This window comes from Phasianus colchicus, chromosome 4, assembly GCF_987193195.1.
Source record: "Phasianus colchicus chromosome 4, bPhaCol1.hap1.1, whole genome shotgun sequence".
NCBI classification, from domain to species: Eukaryota; Metazoa; Chordata; class Aves; order Galliformes; family Phasianidae; genus Phasianus; species Phasianus colchicus.
The window spans coordinates 70832430-70852046 of NC_143439.1; the positions used below are offsets into that span (position 1 = coordinate 70832430).

At 41.5% G+C, this 19617-nt stretch overlaps 1 protein-coding gene across 6 annotated transcripts in view; it reads right to left on the reverse strand.

Moving 5' to 3' along the window:
• Positions 1 to 19617, reverse strand: part of ALMS1 (ALMS1 centrosome and basal body associated protein) — a 55898-nt gene that overhangs the window by 13543 nt on the left and 22738 nt on the right. For 4 of the 6 annotated variants that reach the window (XM_090139917.1, XM_031588135.2, XM_031588137.2 and 1 more), the window contains 6 exons: positions 17501 to 19045; positions 16477 to 16607; positions 8883 to 10623; positions 7536 to 7646; positions 6058 to 6228; positions 1453 to 2630 (listed from right to left, as the gene is read on the reverse strand). In XM_090139917.1, coding sequence (XP_089996043.1) covers positions 1453 to 2630; positions 6058 to 6228; positions 7536 to 7646; positions 8883 to 10623; positions 16477 to 16607; positions 17501 to 19045 — 4877 coding nt within the window. The remainder of the gene's footprint in view (positions 1 to 1452; positions 2631 to 6057; positions 6229 to 7535; positions 7647 to 8882; positions 10624 to 16476; positions 16608 to 17500; positions 19046 to 19617) is intronic. The other 2 variants (XM_090139918.1, XM_031588133.2) reach the window with 1 other exon arrangement.

The window sequence follows — 19617 nt, forward strand, 5'->3', positions numbered from 1 at the left end:
GGAATAGGGCTCATGCTATAAATAAGTTATCTGAACCACAGATAGGTGAAACCAAAAATTAACTTGATTTCTGTAGTGTAGCACTGAATCTATCTACACTTGGATTTTAAAACAAAGTTTGTGTTCTGCCATTGATTTTGTCTCATTCTTACTTGAGGTGGGTCACATCTATTTATACACCACATCATCAGATCACAGAGTGATAGAATGGCCTGGGTTGAAAAAGATCACAATGACTATCTAGTTTCAACCCCCTGCTATGTGCAGGGTCACCAACCACCAGACCAGGCTGCCCAGAGCCACATCCAGCCTGGCCTTGAATGCCTCCAGGCATGACAAAAGATATTGCTTTCTAAAAGCCACATGGGCTCAATGCAACCTTAAGGACTGGGAACAGTGAGCTTTAATTCTCATTTAAGAATGACTGGAACCTGTTATCTCACAGGTGATTTTAGCAGCCAAAGACTAGAGGCTGCTTTTAAGGTCCAACCAGACACTGAATGATTAGTCTTAACACGCACAATTGAATAAAATCATATTTGAAACAATTCTTAGCCTTGAAAAATCCCATTTTCCCTCAGATGTCCAGTCAATACCTAGACACAAGAGTTTTAGCTGTTGGTATACAGGAAAACTAAATTTTTCTGGGAAATCCATTACTAACAAAGGCACTATCACTTTCTTCTGTCAAAACATGAAGCAAGCTATTTCCTATTTTCAGTATCAACATCCATTACAGAACACCAACACTTATTAATACAACCATCACATCCATACCAAGGGAGCATATAAACAGGAGGGGGAAGGGCTGTTTACAAGGGTGAGTAGTGATAGGACAAGGGGGAATGGTTTTAAACTAAGACAGGGGAGGTTTAGATAACATTAGGAGGAAATTTTTCACACAGAGGGTGGTGAGGAACAGGTTGCCCAAGGAGGTTGTGGATGCCCCATCCCTGCAGGCATTCAAGGCCCGGCTGGATGTGGCTCTGGGCAGCCTGGTCTGCTGGTTGGTGACCCTGCACATAGCAGGGGGTTGGAACTGGATGAGCCTTGTGGTCCTTTTGAACCCAAGCCATTCAGTGATTCTATAAAGGTCCCCTTTCAGGAGAATTCATTTCCTCTAAGGGGACACAGAAAAACCCAACCAAAGTCTTCTTTCCTCAGCTCTAAGACAGTTTTACAGCAGAGTTTTTGTCTAGACTGCTCAGGGCAAAGGTTTTCTTTTGATATGCCTAAACTGCCAAATATTTTAGTGAGACATATTGGTGATAAGTGGACAGATGGACTGGATGACCTTAGAGGTCTTTTCTAACCTTGGTGATTCTATGATTCTACCATACGAACAACATTTTACAGGAAATTTTAAGTGATTCTCCAAACAACAAACCTTATACCTGTACAATTTAAGAGCAGTTGTGAAGATGAGTCAAAACTGTCTTTTAGTATACATACCTGGGTCTCTTTCTGTTTCCAGTGTCTCTCAGAAGTAACCCTTGGATGTTCTACATCCCTCACTCCGCTGCCTTCCTCATCCCACTTTTCAGAGCGGCTTTTCTGCTGATGGATGGTACGATAAAGCTGGGAGAGTCTTGGTGACAGTTGCACCCTTCTGTGCCCAAAAGCCCTGACCAGTCTGGCAGTGTCAATGGTGGAAACAGTACTGCTCACCTCAGTCTGAGTCGTAGTTTCTATGTCCGTTTGTGTTACCGCATCTGATTCTGAGATGGTGGAACTGATTGTGGTGTAGAGTTCTTTACTAAGCCTTCTCTCTGAGCAAGTGTCACTAGAAGTGTCCGAATACAGCTGGTGTTCTGCAATTTCATTTGTGTGGCAGGCAACTTTTTCTCCTGACCTATTTTTCCTAAGCTCAACAAAGCTTCTTTCACGACAGTTGATACGTGGCCTCTCTTTAACACGTGCTGCATGAGGCTCCGAGGTACTTTCAGCCACACTCTTCTCTGGCAGTCTTATTCTCTCCTTTTCTTTTACCTCTCTTGTTTTTTCAGAAGCATTCCTTTCTGATTTTGCTGATACCAGTGCATACCTGATGGGGTTCTGAAGGACCCTGGCTAATCGATCGAGGCGTTCAACAAGGGTCAGCTCACCTTTACACCGAAAATCGTGTTGCTGGTATCTTTTCTGGCGCTCCAAAAACTTAACCCAGAGCTCATCTAAGCTACCAGCAGAATGGGTTCTCTGTCTCAGAGGCAGGTCTTTAACCACATTCTCACGAAGGTGACTCGTTTGGCTACAAGCTGCCATTTCTTCTGCTTCTCTTCTGCCGCGCTGAAGCAACTCCTCTCTTGGGGTTTCATTACTCAAAGATGTATCGACGTTTAGATCCTCATTCTTGCTATAATCTGCTTCTGCAGTGAGTGGGAAGAATTCACGTTCGCCATCTTTCTTACGGTGGGCAGATAAAACACGTCTATGTCGATGTGCCTTCCTCCAATTCTGAATGACAGTGCTGGAGGAAATTCCAGTGTGTCCCACGCCAGAAGAGTCCTCCGAGAGCTCACTGTGGGATAAGAGGTAGTTCTCACACATGGGCACTGGATGATGGAGGTAGAACTGTGCAGACTTGAAGGCTGAGTGAGTGGTGTTCACTGATTTTAAATGACGTCTTCCTTCTAGAAGAGAAGACGACCCCTTAATTTTGGTCCTTTACCAGAGAAGCAAAGAGCAATTCTTAAACAGGGTCATTTTCATCCTAACACTACCACTCTCAAAAAGTAACTAACTTTTCTATCATTTGCAATAAAGAATCCAAGAGAATGCTGTATCCAGCTCAATCTGAAAGAATGCTGAATGTACTCATCCAGATCAAAATTTGGTCAAAGCCATTATTTATATTCATGGAAACTCAAGACAGAAAACCACAACTCAGCATGCTTTTCAGATGTACAAGTGCCCAGGATGTACAAGTGTTGCCAAAGGCTATGCTTAAGCATTATTTCTCAGGTAATTCAGAGAAACACAACATATAAAACAACCAATACCACCTCCTTTACAGCTCTGGAAGCTTCTCTGATAGGATACCAAGACCTAGCTCTGCTTTGCTTTCAAGTTCAGTTAACACATTATAGCTCCAAGTAGTGGTGAATTCCCTCCCCAGATGCTGCTGCTACCTGAAATTACAGAGGACTACATGCAGAAATCCAATTATAAACCCATTTTAAAAGATATACATTAAGCATGCATGCAGTACATACTAGCAGAAAAGTACTCCAAGCCAATTTCAAAATCGTTTGCTATATACTGTAAAAGCCAGGATATATTTTAATAAAAGAAGAAATGTTTCATGTTATGTCCTTAGTACAACAGACTAAGCTGTAAAATGATCCAAAAAGAAAGTAGAAACCATAGTTGCTAGTGCCAGAATAACTTCTGAAGTCCCTCTGTTTCCTGCAATGTTATTTCATGCCATTTTAGCCATGCACAGCTTAAAGATGCATTATAAAGTACTAACAGCTTTAATTTAAAAAGTTAATAGAAAATAGAATAGTCCATTTACTAATGGTAATGCCAGTGATTAGGTAATGGTGAGCTGTCAGCAAATGGTGTCAAGCTCCATTATTGGCATAAATCTCACCCAAATTACTTTTTCCCTCACTACCATTTCTAACGCCCCCCCTCCTCCTGCCCCAAAATGTTTGGTTGCTGTTTTCAGCAATCTTTTCTTGTTTTACTTCTCCTGCAATAGTAGCAAAAACACTGAACAGGAACCTAAGTCTCCTTTTATTTTAAGCAAGCTTTGCCACTGAGTCAGCAAGATTCCCACAGCGAGCTTCTCCCTGTCCCATTGAGAAACACACCCGCCTGCCTTACCAAGAGTCACAGGCTTTGGTTTTACAAAACCTCAGTTCTACTTGGACAACAGCATGGCCAGACCCAATCTCATGTTTGGGGGTTCAACTGCATTTAAATATAGCTTAGCACGTGTGTGCTCCATCCCTGGAGGCATTCAAGGCCAGGCTGGATGTGGCTCTGGGCAGCCGGATCTGCTGGTTGGTGACCCTGCACATGGTAGGGGGTTGAAACCAGATGATCATTGTGGTCCTTTTCAACCCAGGCAATTCTGTGATTCTATGATAGCCAACTGATCGAAAGAGATCATTTCTCTCCAGTGTCATTTTCAATACCCACATAGCTTCAGTAGTTTGTTTTTCTTCCTCTGCTATCTGTGGAAGACAGAGCTAGTGAAGACTGTTAGGAATGCTTGTTTTACGTACCAAAGCTGAACTGGTTTCTTTGCTTATGTTTGCATTGTTTTAATTTATTGCTTGGAGAAGAGAAGGCTCTGGGGAGATTTCATTTGTGGCCTTGCAATATTTGAAAGGAGCGTATAAACAGGAGGAGGTGGGTGGTAATAGGGCAAGGGGGAATGGTTATAAACTGAGACAGGGGAGGTTTAGGTTGGATATTAGGAGGAAGTTTTTCACACAGAGGGTCGTGATGCACTGGAACAGGTTGCCCAAGGAGGCCGTGGATGCCCCATCCCTGGAGGCATTCAAGGCCAGGCTGGATGTGGCTCTGGGCAGCCTGGTCTGGTTGGTGACCCTGCACGTAGCAGGGGGTTGGAACTGGATGAGCATTGTAGTCCTTTTCAACCCAGGCCATTCTGTGATTCTACGATCCTCTTGACTAACAAGGTTAGACTTGGGAATACTATGCAGATTTTTTGCTATTTCTGTAGTTTCAACAACAAAATAGAAGGAATGCAAACATCCAAAAAATAAAACTAAGTTCATACAGATAAACTTTTTTAAAAAACAAATACATAACATGCATAAATTTAAGCTCTAGATAAGCACTGTGGGTAGAGGTAATCTTTTATTAGACCTGCTAAAAATATAGTTGAAAGAGTCTGAAGATTTTAAAAATGCAAGTTTTCCTTCAGAAAGTCTTCTGAAGCTTCCAGCTGTATTTTTTAACAAAAGACCATTTCTACTTACAGCTCTTATATTTACTTGTGTCTTGAGACTATCACTGCTACAGAAAAATATCGTTAATTTTATATTAACAATTGTGTTCCCCTCTCATTTTTATCCAGGCTGTTCAGACAAGCTGTACCCTTTTATTGCTGTTCCAATGCAGTATTTTATTTCCTGCTGCAGAAACTCATTTGGAAAGCTCCCTTCTATCCACATAGTGTCCCTCCACTTCTACCACCATGACCCAAAAGATTCATCTTCTCTTTTTGGGCTCCCTAGAAATACTGTATGGGACTTTGCCTATAAGATTAAGAACTCTGTCATTCAGAATCCATTATGCTGTTCATATGGTTCTAGTCCCATCCATCACTAACAGCCATAATTATACTGCCTTCTAGCAATTTGCTCATTGTTTAATTTAGCAAGTACTGCTGCAAGCACTGGACTGTGCACAATAAGCACCTTCCCTTATAACTCACAGCTATATCTAGAAGAGATGGCAACGAATATGCAATTTTCTTTTTATAGTTCCTTCTATCCAGGAAGGATACACAATTCACAAACTCAACAAAAAATCCTCATCCCAACTCATGCATGGCAAAATTCAAAAACCACTGGATGAGATTTAGTAGAAAAGTGTTCATCAGGATTAATTTTAGTTACTATCATGAGACACCACACAAAATTGTCATTTAGCTCAGTGTAATTTCATTTTGTCAACGTTCCAACAATGCAAGATTGCCTTAAAGTAGTCTGCTAGAGTATCAAATCTGACCTTCATCCCTCAGGAGCACCATTCAACAAGGTTAATGGAGGAAAAGAAGAAAGAGACAGTCAAATCCAATTAAAGCTGAGTAAAATACAATTGTTACAGAGAAAGGCTGCTATCTTGTGATGTCACAAAGTATCTGTGAGAAGGAACAAAACTCTTATCCAATATACAGATTCACTCCACGAGCTTTTATTTACCAAGGAATTTCTGTTGTTTTCTACATGTGCATCCTTTCCATACTTAGCACTTCAAAGAGTGCCAGCATAAGACCAAAAAATTAGGGATCCTAAAACATAGCTTTTATGCTCTTACTTATTTCATACGTATGAGAAGGCATGTTAGAAAAGCTACCTGGAGCACCTTCCTGTGCTATCATTTGCTCTTCAGCCCAGGCAAGCTTGGGCTTGGCTCTCTTACAGCAGACTCCCTCTTTATGCTTGATAGCTGTAGTGTCTGGAGGCTTATCATCCTGTACACCAAGCACATTTGCTGGAAGCCCTGAGGGAAGAGCATCATTTAATCCTGCAGAAAAAAAGAGGGCAATAATTACAAGTAAAAAGAGGAAACCAGAATAAGAGAGACAGAAATCTTACAGCAAAGTTGTCTGAAAGAAATCCTGTTACACAAGTATCAGTGCAACATCTCCAGAAATCAGCCATCACTATACCTAGAGAGTAGTTCTAATAAAGGAGTGGGTGCTGCAACATTGTTTTCCACGAATTTTGGTGACAAGGTTCTTCTGTGAGACACAGATTAGTTTTACCTATCCCGCTAAAGGGAAGGAAAGAACACAGGAAACTTTTAGCATCAGACAAGTCGCTAGGAAGGCGGGCACAGGACTTGAGACTCCTGCTCAAATTCAAATTCCACACGTTTTCACTGACTGATGTAAATGTGTGTTTTCTGAGCTTTGACTAGCAAAGAACTACAAGAGTCTTGCGTAACCTCTAAACAAGAATTCAAGACAACAGCAGCAGAGTTCTCTTAGTACTGCAGTCTCCTAACATTGGAAACCTAAGATGGCCCCTAACTGATTTATCATTCTTGTCAACACCACCTGGTTACAAACAGCAGACTTCACTCAATTTCCTTCAGCTGCTACTCAGAGCTGAGAATCCAAGCTGCAGCAGGGAGCTTAAAAACAACTACATATTTATTTTAATTCCACTGTACACTTTCTAGAACCTTGCACAATCTCATACGCATGCTGGATTTTTATAGCTAGCATCTTACATTCTGCAAAACAACAGACTCACATCACGTTTGTTTCTCTCCTTTTAACCATATTACAACAGAAACACTGTAAAAAGGTAATGAGCAGAGAGACATAATCACAAACACAACCTGTGGCTACAACAGCTAATCTGTGCACCACCATTGCTGCTGCACCAACCTATTTCCCTGAAGGGTGTCTGATAGGAACTGGACAGCTTTGTAATGTTAATTTTGGCTATAAATGGCTTTGTATGTCAAAAAGCTCAGCCTGAAAACAATGCAAGTCCTGTAAGGCTTAAGCAATGTGGTTGTTACATATAGAACAGGACTAAGAAACAAGAGGTAAAGCAGAAATTGATTAATCAAAGCTGATTCTTTTCATCACTAAATGAAAAGTGCTTTTTACAGGGAGATGTGTGGATGGGGGAAAGAGACGAGTGTGTATTTTAAATCACAATTACAAATTACATTGTTTATAGAAGCAGTTTCTACAGTGGAATCTCCTAACGTGGACGACAGAAATTCAGTACTGAGACAGCTACTACTGGAAATAAACCACAGCCATCGCATTTAGGAAACCTAGGGTAAGTAAGTGCTTGAGTAAGAGCTCTCACCACTGTTTTCTGATACAAGTGAAGAAATTTTGGCTCCTGTTTTTTGATAAGGAACATAATACATCTCGGTACTTCCAGAAGGTTTATATGGCAGTAGTAATGGCTGACCTGCTGGGGTGGAAAGCAAAGCAATTAACAGAAGTCAGGATTCAATCCTTTAATGCAACCGATGATAAAAGCTACAAAAAGGAATGGAATCGTTCACAGCAGTAAATCTGGAGAAACAGCATATTCTTCAGGAAAACAGACTGATAAAAGACTGACTGCCAATTAGACTGGCAAAGTAGCTTACTTGCAACTCATATGCCCACACAGCCTCCACTGACCCATGCTTAATGAAATCATTTTAAATGAATATGGATATCTGGCTCTCAAGTCAAGAAATACAGCGTGTCATCAGAACATCAGCAAATGTTTGGATGTGATTAAGTAACTAGTTCTCAACTTGTTATTTTAAACACCTTGAATATAGAGACAGCAAGCCTGGATTATAGAAAAAAATATATCTACATGCCTCAGTACTACAAAACAGCAACATGGAAAGCACATTGGAACATCCATATTCAGCTCTTTGATAGGGTAAATAACAGCAGGACAAGGGGAAATGGTCTTAAGTTGAAGAAGGGGAGATTTAGGTTGGATGCTGGGGGGAAGTTATTTTTACTATGAGAGTGGTGAGATGTGGAACAAGCTACCCAGATTGTGGATGCCCCATCCCTGGAGGTGTTCAAGGCCAGACTGGATGGGGCCCTGGGCAGCTGGTCTAGTATTAAATGTGGAGTTTGACAGCCCTGCTTGCAGGGGGGTTGGAGCTTGACAATCCCTGAGGTTCCTTCCAACCCCAGCCATTCAATGATAATACGATTCACGTTCCTCCAGCAACAGACTTTAAAACCCCTGCACATTCTTTTGTTCTATGTATTTTATTCTAGAATAGCAATGCTCACCCTTTCCTCTTCGCTTTCATACTACTTTGATTAGAGAGTATATCAGTAATCAGACACATTCCTTCATAAGCTGTAAGAACTGACCCCATATCAGTCATCTAAAACTGTAAAACCATACAACTTTCCTGAACCAAGTCCACCTCCAGCAGATTCAGTTCCAGATTAAGTTGAACTAAACCACAACTGTATTGATACAGCTCCCTACATACAAGAATGCAAACTTCAAGAATTCGTTTCATATGAACTTCAAATATCAACATTAAAATGATCTCCTGAATGTGACTTCCACAAAAAGTTTGGGTTTTTTGTTTTTTGTATGGTTGGTTTTTAGTACCCATCAATACCTCACAGTTGAACAGATGGAAAACAACGTAAGAATAGATGACACTGATTTGCTCACCACCCTGCCTTGGGAAAGAGGAAGTCCTGTTAAGAGATGAAGTTGTATTTTGGGGAAATTCTTTTGCTTTCTGGATTGAAGACTGATGGGCTGAACTTTCAGTGTCTTGTGAATTAACATAGATCTCTGCCGAAAAGGTTGTTTTTCCAGGGCTTTCTGTTGTTATTTGAGTGGTAGCATCAGAAGTGCTTTTCCTACTTTTTGCAGGATCTGTGCAGTTGCAGATATTCTTCAGACTACAACCACCTGAACTCATAGCCTGCAGTTTTGCACTGTCATTCAAAGGCAGCTCTCGCCCTGCACTGCTTGGAACAGAGGAAAACACCAGGCTGGGGTCTGCTGAACACACTGGGAAAGACGAGCATCTCTGATCTTCTGGAATAAGGTCAGCAGTGGGTAATTTAGGAACAGCTTCTAATAAAGTTTCTGGAGTTTTTAAAGGCACTGGTTGAGAATTCACTTCAAGTTTATCCCCCAGTCTCATCTCATTTTCAGTATTCAAGTCCCTGTGCAGCTCTGAGTTATTACATTTTGGGGAAAGAGTTATGTGGACACAAGACAGTACTTTCTTAACTGGTGATGAAGGAGACATAGTGGATAAAATCTCATCTGGAGATGAATGCTGAGACGCACCAATTTGTTCTCCAGCAACTTCTTTCTGAATGAGAGGCACCGCATCAGAAGGACATTTCTCTTCTTCCAACAGCTTCCCGTGGTCCCTTGGCAAATCAGTCTGTATGGCTGGATCAGAACCTTCTAAGCTCTCACACAATTGGACGTGGCTGGTAGGGCCGCTTTTCTCCTGCTGATAAGAGCTTATAGAATGGGGTTCATGAAGCCCCTTTATACCTTGACTGAATTTTCTATCGCAGTCAAGGCCCAGGAGTCTGGCACTGTGCCTGCCCAATTCAGTCACATCTTGAGACAGAGTGTCAAGATTTTTTGCACTAGGAGTCTGTCTCTCATCAGTATAGACGGCTACAGACTCCCGATCTGACAAACAGTCTGTTTCTTGATAAGCTCCATCTCTGTTACCGTCAGGAGAGACATCATGAAACTTGTCTTTGTCAGCAGGAAATGCAATTTCATTAGATCGTGAGCCAGCGAGAGCTGGACTTGAAGGAGGACAGGTCTCAGATCTCTCCCAGTGCTGTTTGCCATGGATCTGATCCTCAGCAGTAGCTGAATCCATCTCCAAAGGCATTATCTCATCAAGATCATCTCCACTAAAAAAGCCATCGAGTACCATGGAAGTCAACGGTGATTGAAAACGCCTTCGGGATGAAAAGGTGATAGATGTAATTTGCTTTGACATCTCTTCTGAGCACTTTGGAAAAGACAGCTTCTTCTGTGCTGGTGAAGGGACTTTTTCTGTTTGTGCATCAGAAGCAGCCGTAAAGCTCATCACACGTGTGTCCTGCTGCTTCTGCAGTGGTAGATGAAGGCCAACACAGCCAGAATGGCTACTTGTAACAGCCTGATGTTGGCTGCAGGTAGGAGGTTCTGCAGTACTTAAGGATTTAAGCTGGGTATTCTTCAGTACACAACAATCTGAAAGTTCAGCTCTATACAATGGCACAACGTGTTGCAAGCTTGGCTCTAAAAGCTCCTTAGTCCCAAAGGCTTGTGTTTGGCTCTCAGAATGAAATCTTTTGTCACTTGAAGCTCTGGAATGCTCTTTGTCTGCTTCTTGATTACAGCTATACAGAGAAGCAGCTTCTGAACTGTAACCCCGCGTACCCTGAAAAACACAGAAGATCTCATATAGGTTACATGGACAACATTCAGTTCTCACCAGTCAGAATCGCAGAATTCAAAGAAAGAACAGTGCTATCAGTAATCAAAAGTCTGTACTACAAGCAAGTACACACTTTTCTCTTGAATTTATTTCTTCATGCAACTAAGAAAATTGTTTTATTTTGCTCTTGAATGCTAGCAAAATGGAAAAGTTATTTTTATTTACCAGTGAGCGATGCTGACAAGTATCTACAGCCTAATTAGCCTAACAGAGACAGAACCTTTTAGTTTTGCAACCTATAAAGCTAAGTTACAGATGTCACCTGTGTTGTTTTTTTTTTATTGTGTCAAAGCATTCTACCTACGGGCCTGCTTCATACACAGCTGACTCTTAGCATAAGCCCAGTTCATAAAACAGCAGGAATAATGACTGCCTTATGAATGCATATTTTTCACTGCGTTCAAATGGAAACACATATTTCCATAATCGTCTTTTTAATTAAAACAATGTATCAATTAGCTACACATTCACATGTTCACAGAAACATTTAGGTTAGAAGAGACTGGAAGTCTCCAATCCAATCTCCTGCTTAAAATAAGACTACCTTCAGCACTGGAACAGCATGCTGAGGGATTTATCATTCAAATTTCACAAATCTTTAAGGAGAGAAGTTTTATACACAACTTTACCTGCAGTCTTTACATTCCTGATGGAAGGCAACCTTTCATAGCTCCATGGAACATGTACATAATGCAGAAACCCACATACTTGCTTCCAGTCACAAGTAGTCAAACCTTAACCAAACACGTGATGCTTAATGCTGACAACCTCCAAGAAATCAGTTTGCAGATACATGCTAACAAACTCAGGTTTGGAGTAGAGCCCAACTCCATGCAATCAAAGCACTGTGCTGTGACATTTGAAGGTGACAGGAATAGTCCTGGATGTGACATTTTGCTATGCCCTATCACAATACAAAACAGTAATTTATATAAAGGTTTTCTCTCAAATGGTTCAACTCCAGCATTCATGAACTGGAACTGAAGTGAAGGGAATTCTGTTACATGGGAACAAGAGGGAAGAAAAGAAAGGTGCTGTTTAGAAAGCATGAGAATATTTAATTAGAAAAGCTTTAATTCTCTCTAATTACTATTTCTCTTTTCCTGTAAAATAAGCATACCAATTTCCCTTTCAGACAAGAACTGCAATAAGTCTTTTTATTTTTACCCTCACCACTCACTGCTGACAATTAAAATATGATTTTAAATAATCAGACCCTTCATTTGCTCTTCAAAGAAAGTGATGACTTGTAAAACCTCTCCCAGTTTCAGGTGCAAATCATTTTCCTACTCCCATCAGAACAGACACATTTGCCACAAATATATATTACCTGCACATGGTCACTCAAGAAGATGAAGCTAATAATTTACTTCTGTTCTAACTTCTTCCCTTGTTTTCTTGCCCAATTTCACTAACCATCTGCAGCACAATCTCCAGTCCTCATTGCTTTGTATTCTCTACCTCAAAGCCCATTGCCACCAACAGAACAGCCCCAACATCAACAATTTATTGCAGCAAGTAAACCAAATCTAAGCAACACTGGCTATAGTTTCACAGCAGAATCAGATTAAAAAAAAACAAACCGTACCCTGCTTTTGGTATGCTTCTCACATGGTACTGCCTCTCAGCTACCTGTTAATGAGGCAGACAGTTGTGCTGTGTTACTGGCACTGCAGCTAATGGGAGAATTCCCAGGGTGTGCTTCTTGGTTATAGCCTCTGCTCTCAAAGGAAATCGTGCTGCTTTCCGGCATCTCAAAATGAAATCCGATTTCTCTACATCTTCTTCAGATAAAGCATTACATATACCAAACAGAGAGAGAAGGTACAAAGGCCTCAGCAGGTGGCTGTAGGAACTTAAGAAACAACATAGACACGTGTCCAAATACATTGATGAAGCCTGAACATAATTTCAACGCTAATTACAAAGAGTGGTTATTAACAAAGAACATTCATCATCTGCAGAGACCAATAAGATGGACAAACAAAACACAACCCTCTCTCTGTGGCTGGTTCACAGCTCTCATTGCCTGACTTCCTGCACCTTCTTCTCCCCATGGATCAAACAGGACATAAGAATGGACATAGAATCACAGAATGGGCTGGGTTGAAAAGGACCACAATGCTCATCCAATTCCAACCCCCTGCTATGTGCAGGGTCACCAACCAGCAGACCAGGCTGCCCAGAGCCACATCCAGCCTGGCCCTGAATGCCTCCAGGGATGGGGCATCCACAGCCTCCTTGGGCAACCTGTTCCAGTGCTTCACCACCCTTTAAGTGAAGAACTTCCTCCTAAGATCTAACCTAAACCTCCCCTGTCTCAGTTTAAAACCATTCCCCTTTGTCCTATCACTATCCACCCTCATAAACAGAACAGGACAAAAGCAGCTTCAAAATGCTGGAAAAAGCTGAAGTTCACTTTCACAGTTAATAAATTACAACAGTGATCAAAAACCACATCAGACTTTGTCCTGAAGCAAACTAAGGCAACTACTCACCTGACTTGCCATCTCTGCTCAGCTACAGGGAGGACATGCCCAATGAGGGGCAGCAACAAGACAATGGAAACACCCATTTTTGGAAGCAGCTGTAGCAGTTCCAGAGGGACCATTTAACTGCACACTAAGATTCCCCTCACCTAAAGAAATCTGACCCAAACCACATAACCTGAAAGAAATCTGACAGCCTATAGTTTAAGGAGAATTTCTTAAGTGTAGACACAATTTTATTAACTTATCACTATCTGCACTTCCTTAATTTTACTGTCATTCAAAATTATAGGATTTTCAATGAGGTACAGCCAGCCAATCTGAGATAAGCGTACTGCCAGTAAGATGGTCCAGATGAGCTTATTTTAATTAAATATATATGTATATTTTTTCCCCTATTGATTGGAACAACTGCTGAAACTGCAGAGTATATTTCATTAAAGAACTGCAACACAGATCACAGAATCCTAGAATGACCTGGGTTGAAAAGGACCACAATGACCATCTACTTTAACCCCCCTGCTATGTGCAGTGTTGCCAACCATCAGACCATGCTGCCCAGAGCCACATCCAGCCTGGCCTTGAATGCATCCAGGGATGGGGCATCCTTTATTCTTCCAAAGCAGTACATTTCTGTGGCCTTATCTATACTAAGCAAGTATTTTAGCTTATCTGAACCCATGTATTTTTTGCAGCAGACAGTGAGTAACAATAGAAGCACGCAAGGACAAAGAACAGGTCTGTGTCAGGGTAGCAGAGCTCCCTGGACAATCTCTTCCCTAAAACACATATCAGTTCAACTGCCTGAACGCAGCAACTCCTACTACCAAAAGCAACAGAAGTTGTGATAAACTCATCTACCCAAGCCTTTCACATGTTTTATTGTGCTCCTTATGTGTCATCTTTCCAAAAAAGATTTGTTTGGCATATGATCCACAAGAGAACGCAGTGCAAATTTAGAGCTACAATTCAGTGAACTTCCTGGGAAAAAAAAAAAAAAGAACAAGGAATGGAAAAATACAGTATATAGTGGAAGAATACAGCACTCAAAGGGAGAACACTCAGGTAAATCAAGGGATAGCCATATCAATACAGGTGGAGTTAAAAGATCCTTAATGTAGAGGGACAAAAGTAACAGCGTTAGTGTGTTGAAGGTTCACTCAGCAGCATCTCCAAAACCGTCAGTCCAAAACGAGGGCCCCAAACATACACAAAAGGCACAGGAAGGTTACACTGGAAGGACAATACTCCTTGAATAGAATGTTGCCTGGGAGTTTTTGGGTTGTTTCATCTGGCTACAGAAATAGAAATTATTCATCTAACAGTAATCTCTCCATAGGCAGCTCTCTGCCTCCCTTCATCACAATGCTGTAAAGGTAAGCTTATAGAAAGTGCCATCAGAATATCCTATGTGCCACAAGACCCATCTCCAGACAGTCCAAAATGTAACTCTTCTTAGGCTCCTTCACATAACATTTGCAGTGAATGCATCCTCATGCTTCAGCTCCTGTGATACTCTCCCAAAGAAGCCCAATGCACTGCACTTCTCCTTTCTTTGAGCAGCCAGTAACAAATCAACACAAAACGGAGTCAGTACAAAACTTAAGAAACAGGCCCTATGTCAGAAGTTACATGTCTGCTATCCATTTTTAAGTTTTAGTGGTCAATATAAAGGCGTAACAGCATGAGTATTTCTCACCTAGTTATAACGGGCAAGCTATAAAATCAATAGGACTCTTCCACAACACATAGTTTGTCAGTTTTACAGAAGAGAAAGCAAAGCAAACAATTCAGATTTTGAGTTACAACCATGAGAATTCCTATCCAAAATGCATCTTCAAAAGCAAGTGCTGTTTTCGTGCTCCTGTTTGGGGGCAGTATTCGGTACATGTTTGGAGCCTGCCTATATGCATATGTCCCAATCACCTCTCCGAAACACTCAGCTCAACCAGAACTTGAGAAATCACAGCACTTTCTTTTTAGAGCATCTGTTATTTAACACATCAGAAGTGACAAACAGCAGACACTCAACTACCCCAAAAGTACGATGGAACAATGTTTGAAGAACTCTCCCAAGCTGTCCTGCTCTTTCCTTGCACTTTATTTTTATAGGCAAGCTTCACAAGTTTCCTGCTAGAAACAATAAAACATCACGGTGGTATATTATGTGCCTGTAAAAATGAGAAGCAGAGCCTAAACTTTCTGAAAGGAACACTCATCGTAAGCCAGTATCAGAAGCACTAAATAAAGATGATGATCTGACAAAGGAATTGTTCACATGAATGCTAGGAACAGTTTGCCTTTCAGAATCTTTCAAGTTTAGGAGAAGGAAAGTATCCTTTTATATTCCTTGTTTTGTTCAAGTCAACGCGCTGTCAGCTTCACTCTAAATTCAGCAGGTGTTCTGCAGAACAGCTTCCACTGAATTTATAGTAGATTATTTGGTCAGCAATCGAACTGGCTGCATTTTTTCCAGCTAAATAGTTTTCTTTTCAACAATCTATTCTTTCAGTGACACTGTTTTGCTCGGAGGAGAAAATACACTCATATCTAATCTAGCATAACAAAAGAAGAGCTACCTTCATTCTGCAAATTCAAAACTACTTTGGATTTCAAATTAAAGCTATTGTAAAACACTTCCAAGATCAAAGCAGAAAATATTGTGGTCGACCTAAAGTAATTTCTTGGAAGCCTGGTTTGCAAAAAAAACAAGATTCATTTTGTTCTACTTTGAATTTGGATAAAACAATGCACAGCCAACGTGGAGTGAGGTAGGTAGAACTGCCCCAACGTTCTTTTTAATTATCCAGTCTCTCCTCTACTAACTCAGGGTTCTCTATCCTGAATAACATGAATAGATCATCCACTCCCTACTCATTTCATACAAAGTGTTTCACAGTCAGGGTAGCAAAGCACTGGAACAGATTACTCAGACAGGTGGTAGGTGCCCCATCCCTGGAGACATTCAAGGTCAGGCTGGATGGGGCTCTGAGCACCTGATGAAGCTGGAGACCTCCCTGTTCCCTGCAGGGGAGTTGGACTAGATGGCTTTTAAAGGTCCCATCCAACTCAAACCATTCAATGATTCTACTTCATACAAGATCCTAAAACACAGACAGGAGCTCAATGATCCAGGCCCAAAGAAGTAACAAGTTCACCCACTCTCAATAGTTTGCATCACTCTCCCTACCACCCTCTTTAAAACATCTTTAAAAATGTTGCAAGAACATAATTCATCACTGTAAGCTGAAAGACTTCACCACTTAAAACACTTTTCCCCAGAGCAGCTGGTTTGTCTCCCTTCTACCTTGGATTGTCCAGATCTCTTGGCACTCAGAAGCAGTTCCGCCTTTATTTCCTCTATCCTCTGTCGGTCCTCTTCATTCAAGTCCAACACAGCTTCCTGAGATCGGCTGGCCAGCTTTAGTTTCACCCATGCTACACACAAAAATATCAAAACAGAAAGCAGATTGCTTTTCTTTTTATAATTTAAAATCAAAAGCATGCTACGCATTTCTAGTAGCCATGACAAAGGATACAAACACCAGTATCAAACAGCAGTTTGAATATACAAGATACACAGACAGACTAACCAAGAATATGATTTGAAAACGGAACTTTTGAGAACTGATTTGAGAAGATGGGTCAAGGAACTACTGCCTGGTTGTGAGATGTTTATAGTCCTTGGCTCAAATCAACACTTTTTTACACAATCCCTTCCCAGTCACTTACCCTAGCACATTTCTAATGGCTATGTGGACAAAACCACAATATCAACACTGGTAAAAGAAAGTATTCAAATTAGTCGAGTAAAATGCTTTCCCATTCTATTATCATAGAATAGCCTGGGTTGAAAAGGACCACAATGATCATCCAGTTCCAACCCCCTGCTATGTGCAGGGTCACCAACCAGACCAGGCTGCCCAGAGCCACATCCAGCCGGGCCTTGAATGCCTCCAAGGATGGGGCATCCACAACCTCCTTGGGCAACCTGTTCCAGTGCATCACCACCCTCTGTATGAAAAACTTTCTCCTAAAATCTAACCTAAACCTCCCCTGTCTCAGTTTAAAACCATCCCCCCTTATCCTCCCTAGGAAGACTAAAAGACATTGATCATTAAGCCTTGCCCCATTAAAGCTTCTCATCAACAACACAATGCAATATAAAGACCTTTCAAGTCAGTGGAATAGACTCAAATAACCTCAGAGGTTCTCCTATGACCATACTCCTTCATTTCAAAGGCATTTGAAAGCAATCTCTTAAACATATACCCTAAATTGAAGGGTTTTCTGATGTAATGTTTGCTAAAACACAACTGAGCTGTTATTACCTCGTGCTTTCCTCTCCTCTTCATCAGCACTCTTCAGAATTGGTGTTGCAGGCATTAGAGGCGATCCATTTCTCAGAAGACTTTTGACACGAGCAGATAGAGAGTCTGCACTGCTACTGCCATCGCTTTCTTGCACGCCTCCTGCCTTGCTTCCAGCTGCACTTGTTTTTGACAACACGCTCTGGAAGCCTCCTGGGACATTGGTGGTGCTGCCTGAAGTCTCTGAAGGATTCCCCAGAAGGTTTTTGACATGGGCAACTAGTGAATCCACACTGCTACTGCCATCACTCTCTTGCATGCCTTCTGCTTTGCTTCCAACTGCACTTGTTTTTGACATCATGCTTTGGAAGCCTCCTGAGATATCAACAGTGCTGCCTACAGGCATTAAAGGATTTCCCAGAAGGCTTTTCACACGGGCAGCTAACGAATCTCCACTGCTACTGCCACTGCTTTCTTGTATGCCTCCCACCGTGCTTACAGCAGCATTAGCTTTAGATAACTTGTTCTGGAAGCTTCCTGGGACATTGATGACACTTTCTCGAGGGTCTGATGAAGAAGGATTCCCCAGCTCTGAAGGTCTTTCAGTGCTGAGTTCACTATTTGCATTGCTTTGTGCAACAGCCACAACAGCAGGTTGGTTTCTGTCTGTAGTTACACTGCTACAGCCTTCTGGCTCAGACCTTCCTACAGATTTTCCTGTCCTAAACTCTCTGCTCATCTCCACATCACCTTCACAACTGCACACGCTGGCACGAAAAGAGCGTTCCCATTTTAAATCATCTTTGCGAGAATCCGGAGGCTTTGGTATTGATCCCTCTTGGATACTACTTTGGTTCATACTCTCAGCCCATGGCATGACCTTCTGAAACTGAGGGATGCTGTCTTTCAGTAACTCAGAATCCTTGGTGCCATCCTCCTTCTCAATCTGCCCTGAAGAAGACTCAGTTTCTCCAGAAGATGCATTAGAAAAGACACGGTCACGCCAGCTGCCAGCTATGTTCTCTGCCTCTGCCAGAAGTTTACGTATTTCTTGCAATGCACCAGATCCAATGACAGAATCACTTTCTTGACCCTTATTTTTCTCACTCCCTGCACTTGAAGTTTGTGATCCTTTCTCCTTTTCATCTTTAACTCCAGCCAAAGAACTGGCAGTCCATCTCTGTGAGCTTCCACTCACATCTTTCGATTCTTTTTTAGCTAGCAGATCCTGAACACTTTCTGCAACAAGCATGGGGTTCTCTCTGTTAGAATGGCAATCAAGTGAAACAGTCTGCAGGTGCTGGCTTGGCTCAGCTAGTTTGGAGACAGCTGAACATTCTGTCGCCAGTTGTGTGGAAAGAGGAGCAGTTACCTCTACTTTGTGGCACGACACAGTGCACTGACTCATTGGTTTTTCTCCAAAAGGTAATGAGAAGTGGGGAGAGAGTTCTCTGGGTGAAAAAGTATCAGAATCAGTTTCCGAATTCATTGGAATAGAAATACTGACAGTGGAAGTGCCAGAGTTGAAACTCGTCTGTATAACATCAACCGCTGCCAGCAATTCGCCTACAAAGAAACAGAAGATTGTTTCAAGTTGGAAGCTCTGGGATATAGCCACATCAGTAAAGACTCCTTTTTCTTGTACTAAAGTGCTTGTAGAGGAAAGGAAGAATTACAAATATTGGAACAACACTTCCATGAGGACAGTCTACTGAAAGCAAGCTGTTGGACCACGATAAATATCAAAGAGACTTCAGAACTGGAGTTCAGTAGCTTGCTTTTAAATAAATTGTGAACGTATATTTCAAATGTTCTTAGCTAAGTGACATAATGATGTCCTTATGTCTAAATGAACATTTGGATTATAAAAGAATCCCTGCAAGATACAAGAGCAATGTGGGACAGCATTTCCAAAATGCCACATACTACAGATAAGTTTATTTATTACAGCTGGTTAAAAAGAAGCAGACAGGATGAACATTTAACATTTGGATATGTAATACCTAATTGCTCTAGAAATGAACTTAAGTGCATTGTTCTTAACACAACAGTGAACAGCCAGCTGCCAACAGCTGACTGCTATTTTGCTCCTTTTAAACACTACTTTGTTTCATGTCCCAGTCACTGACATTTTCAAG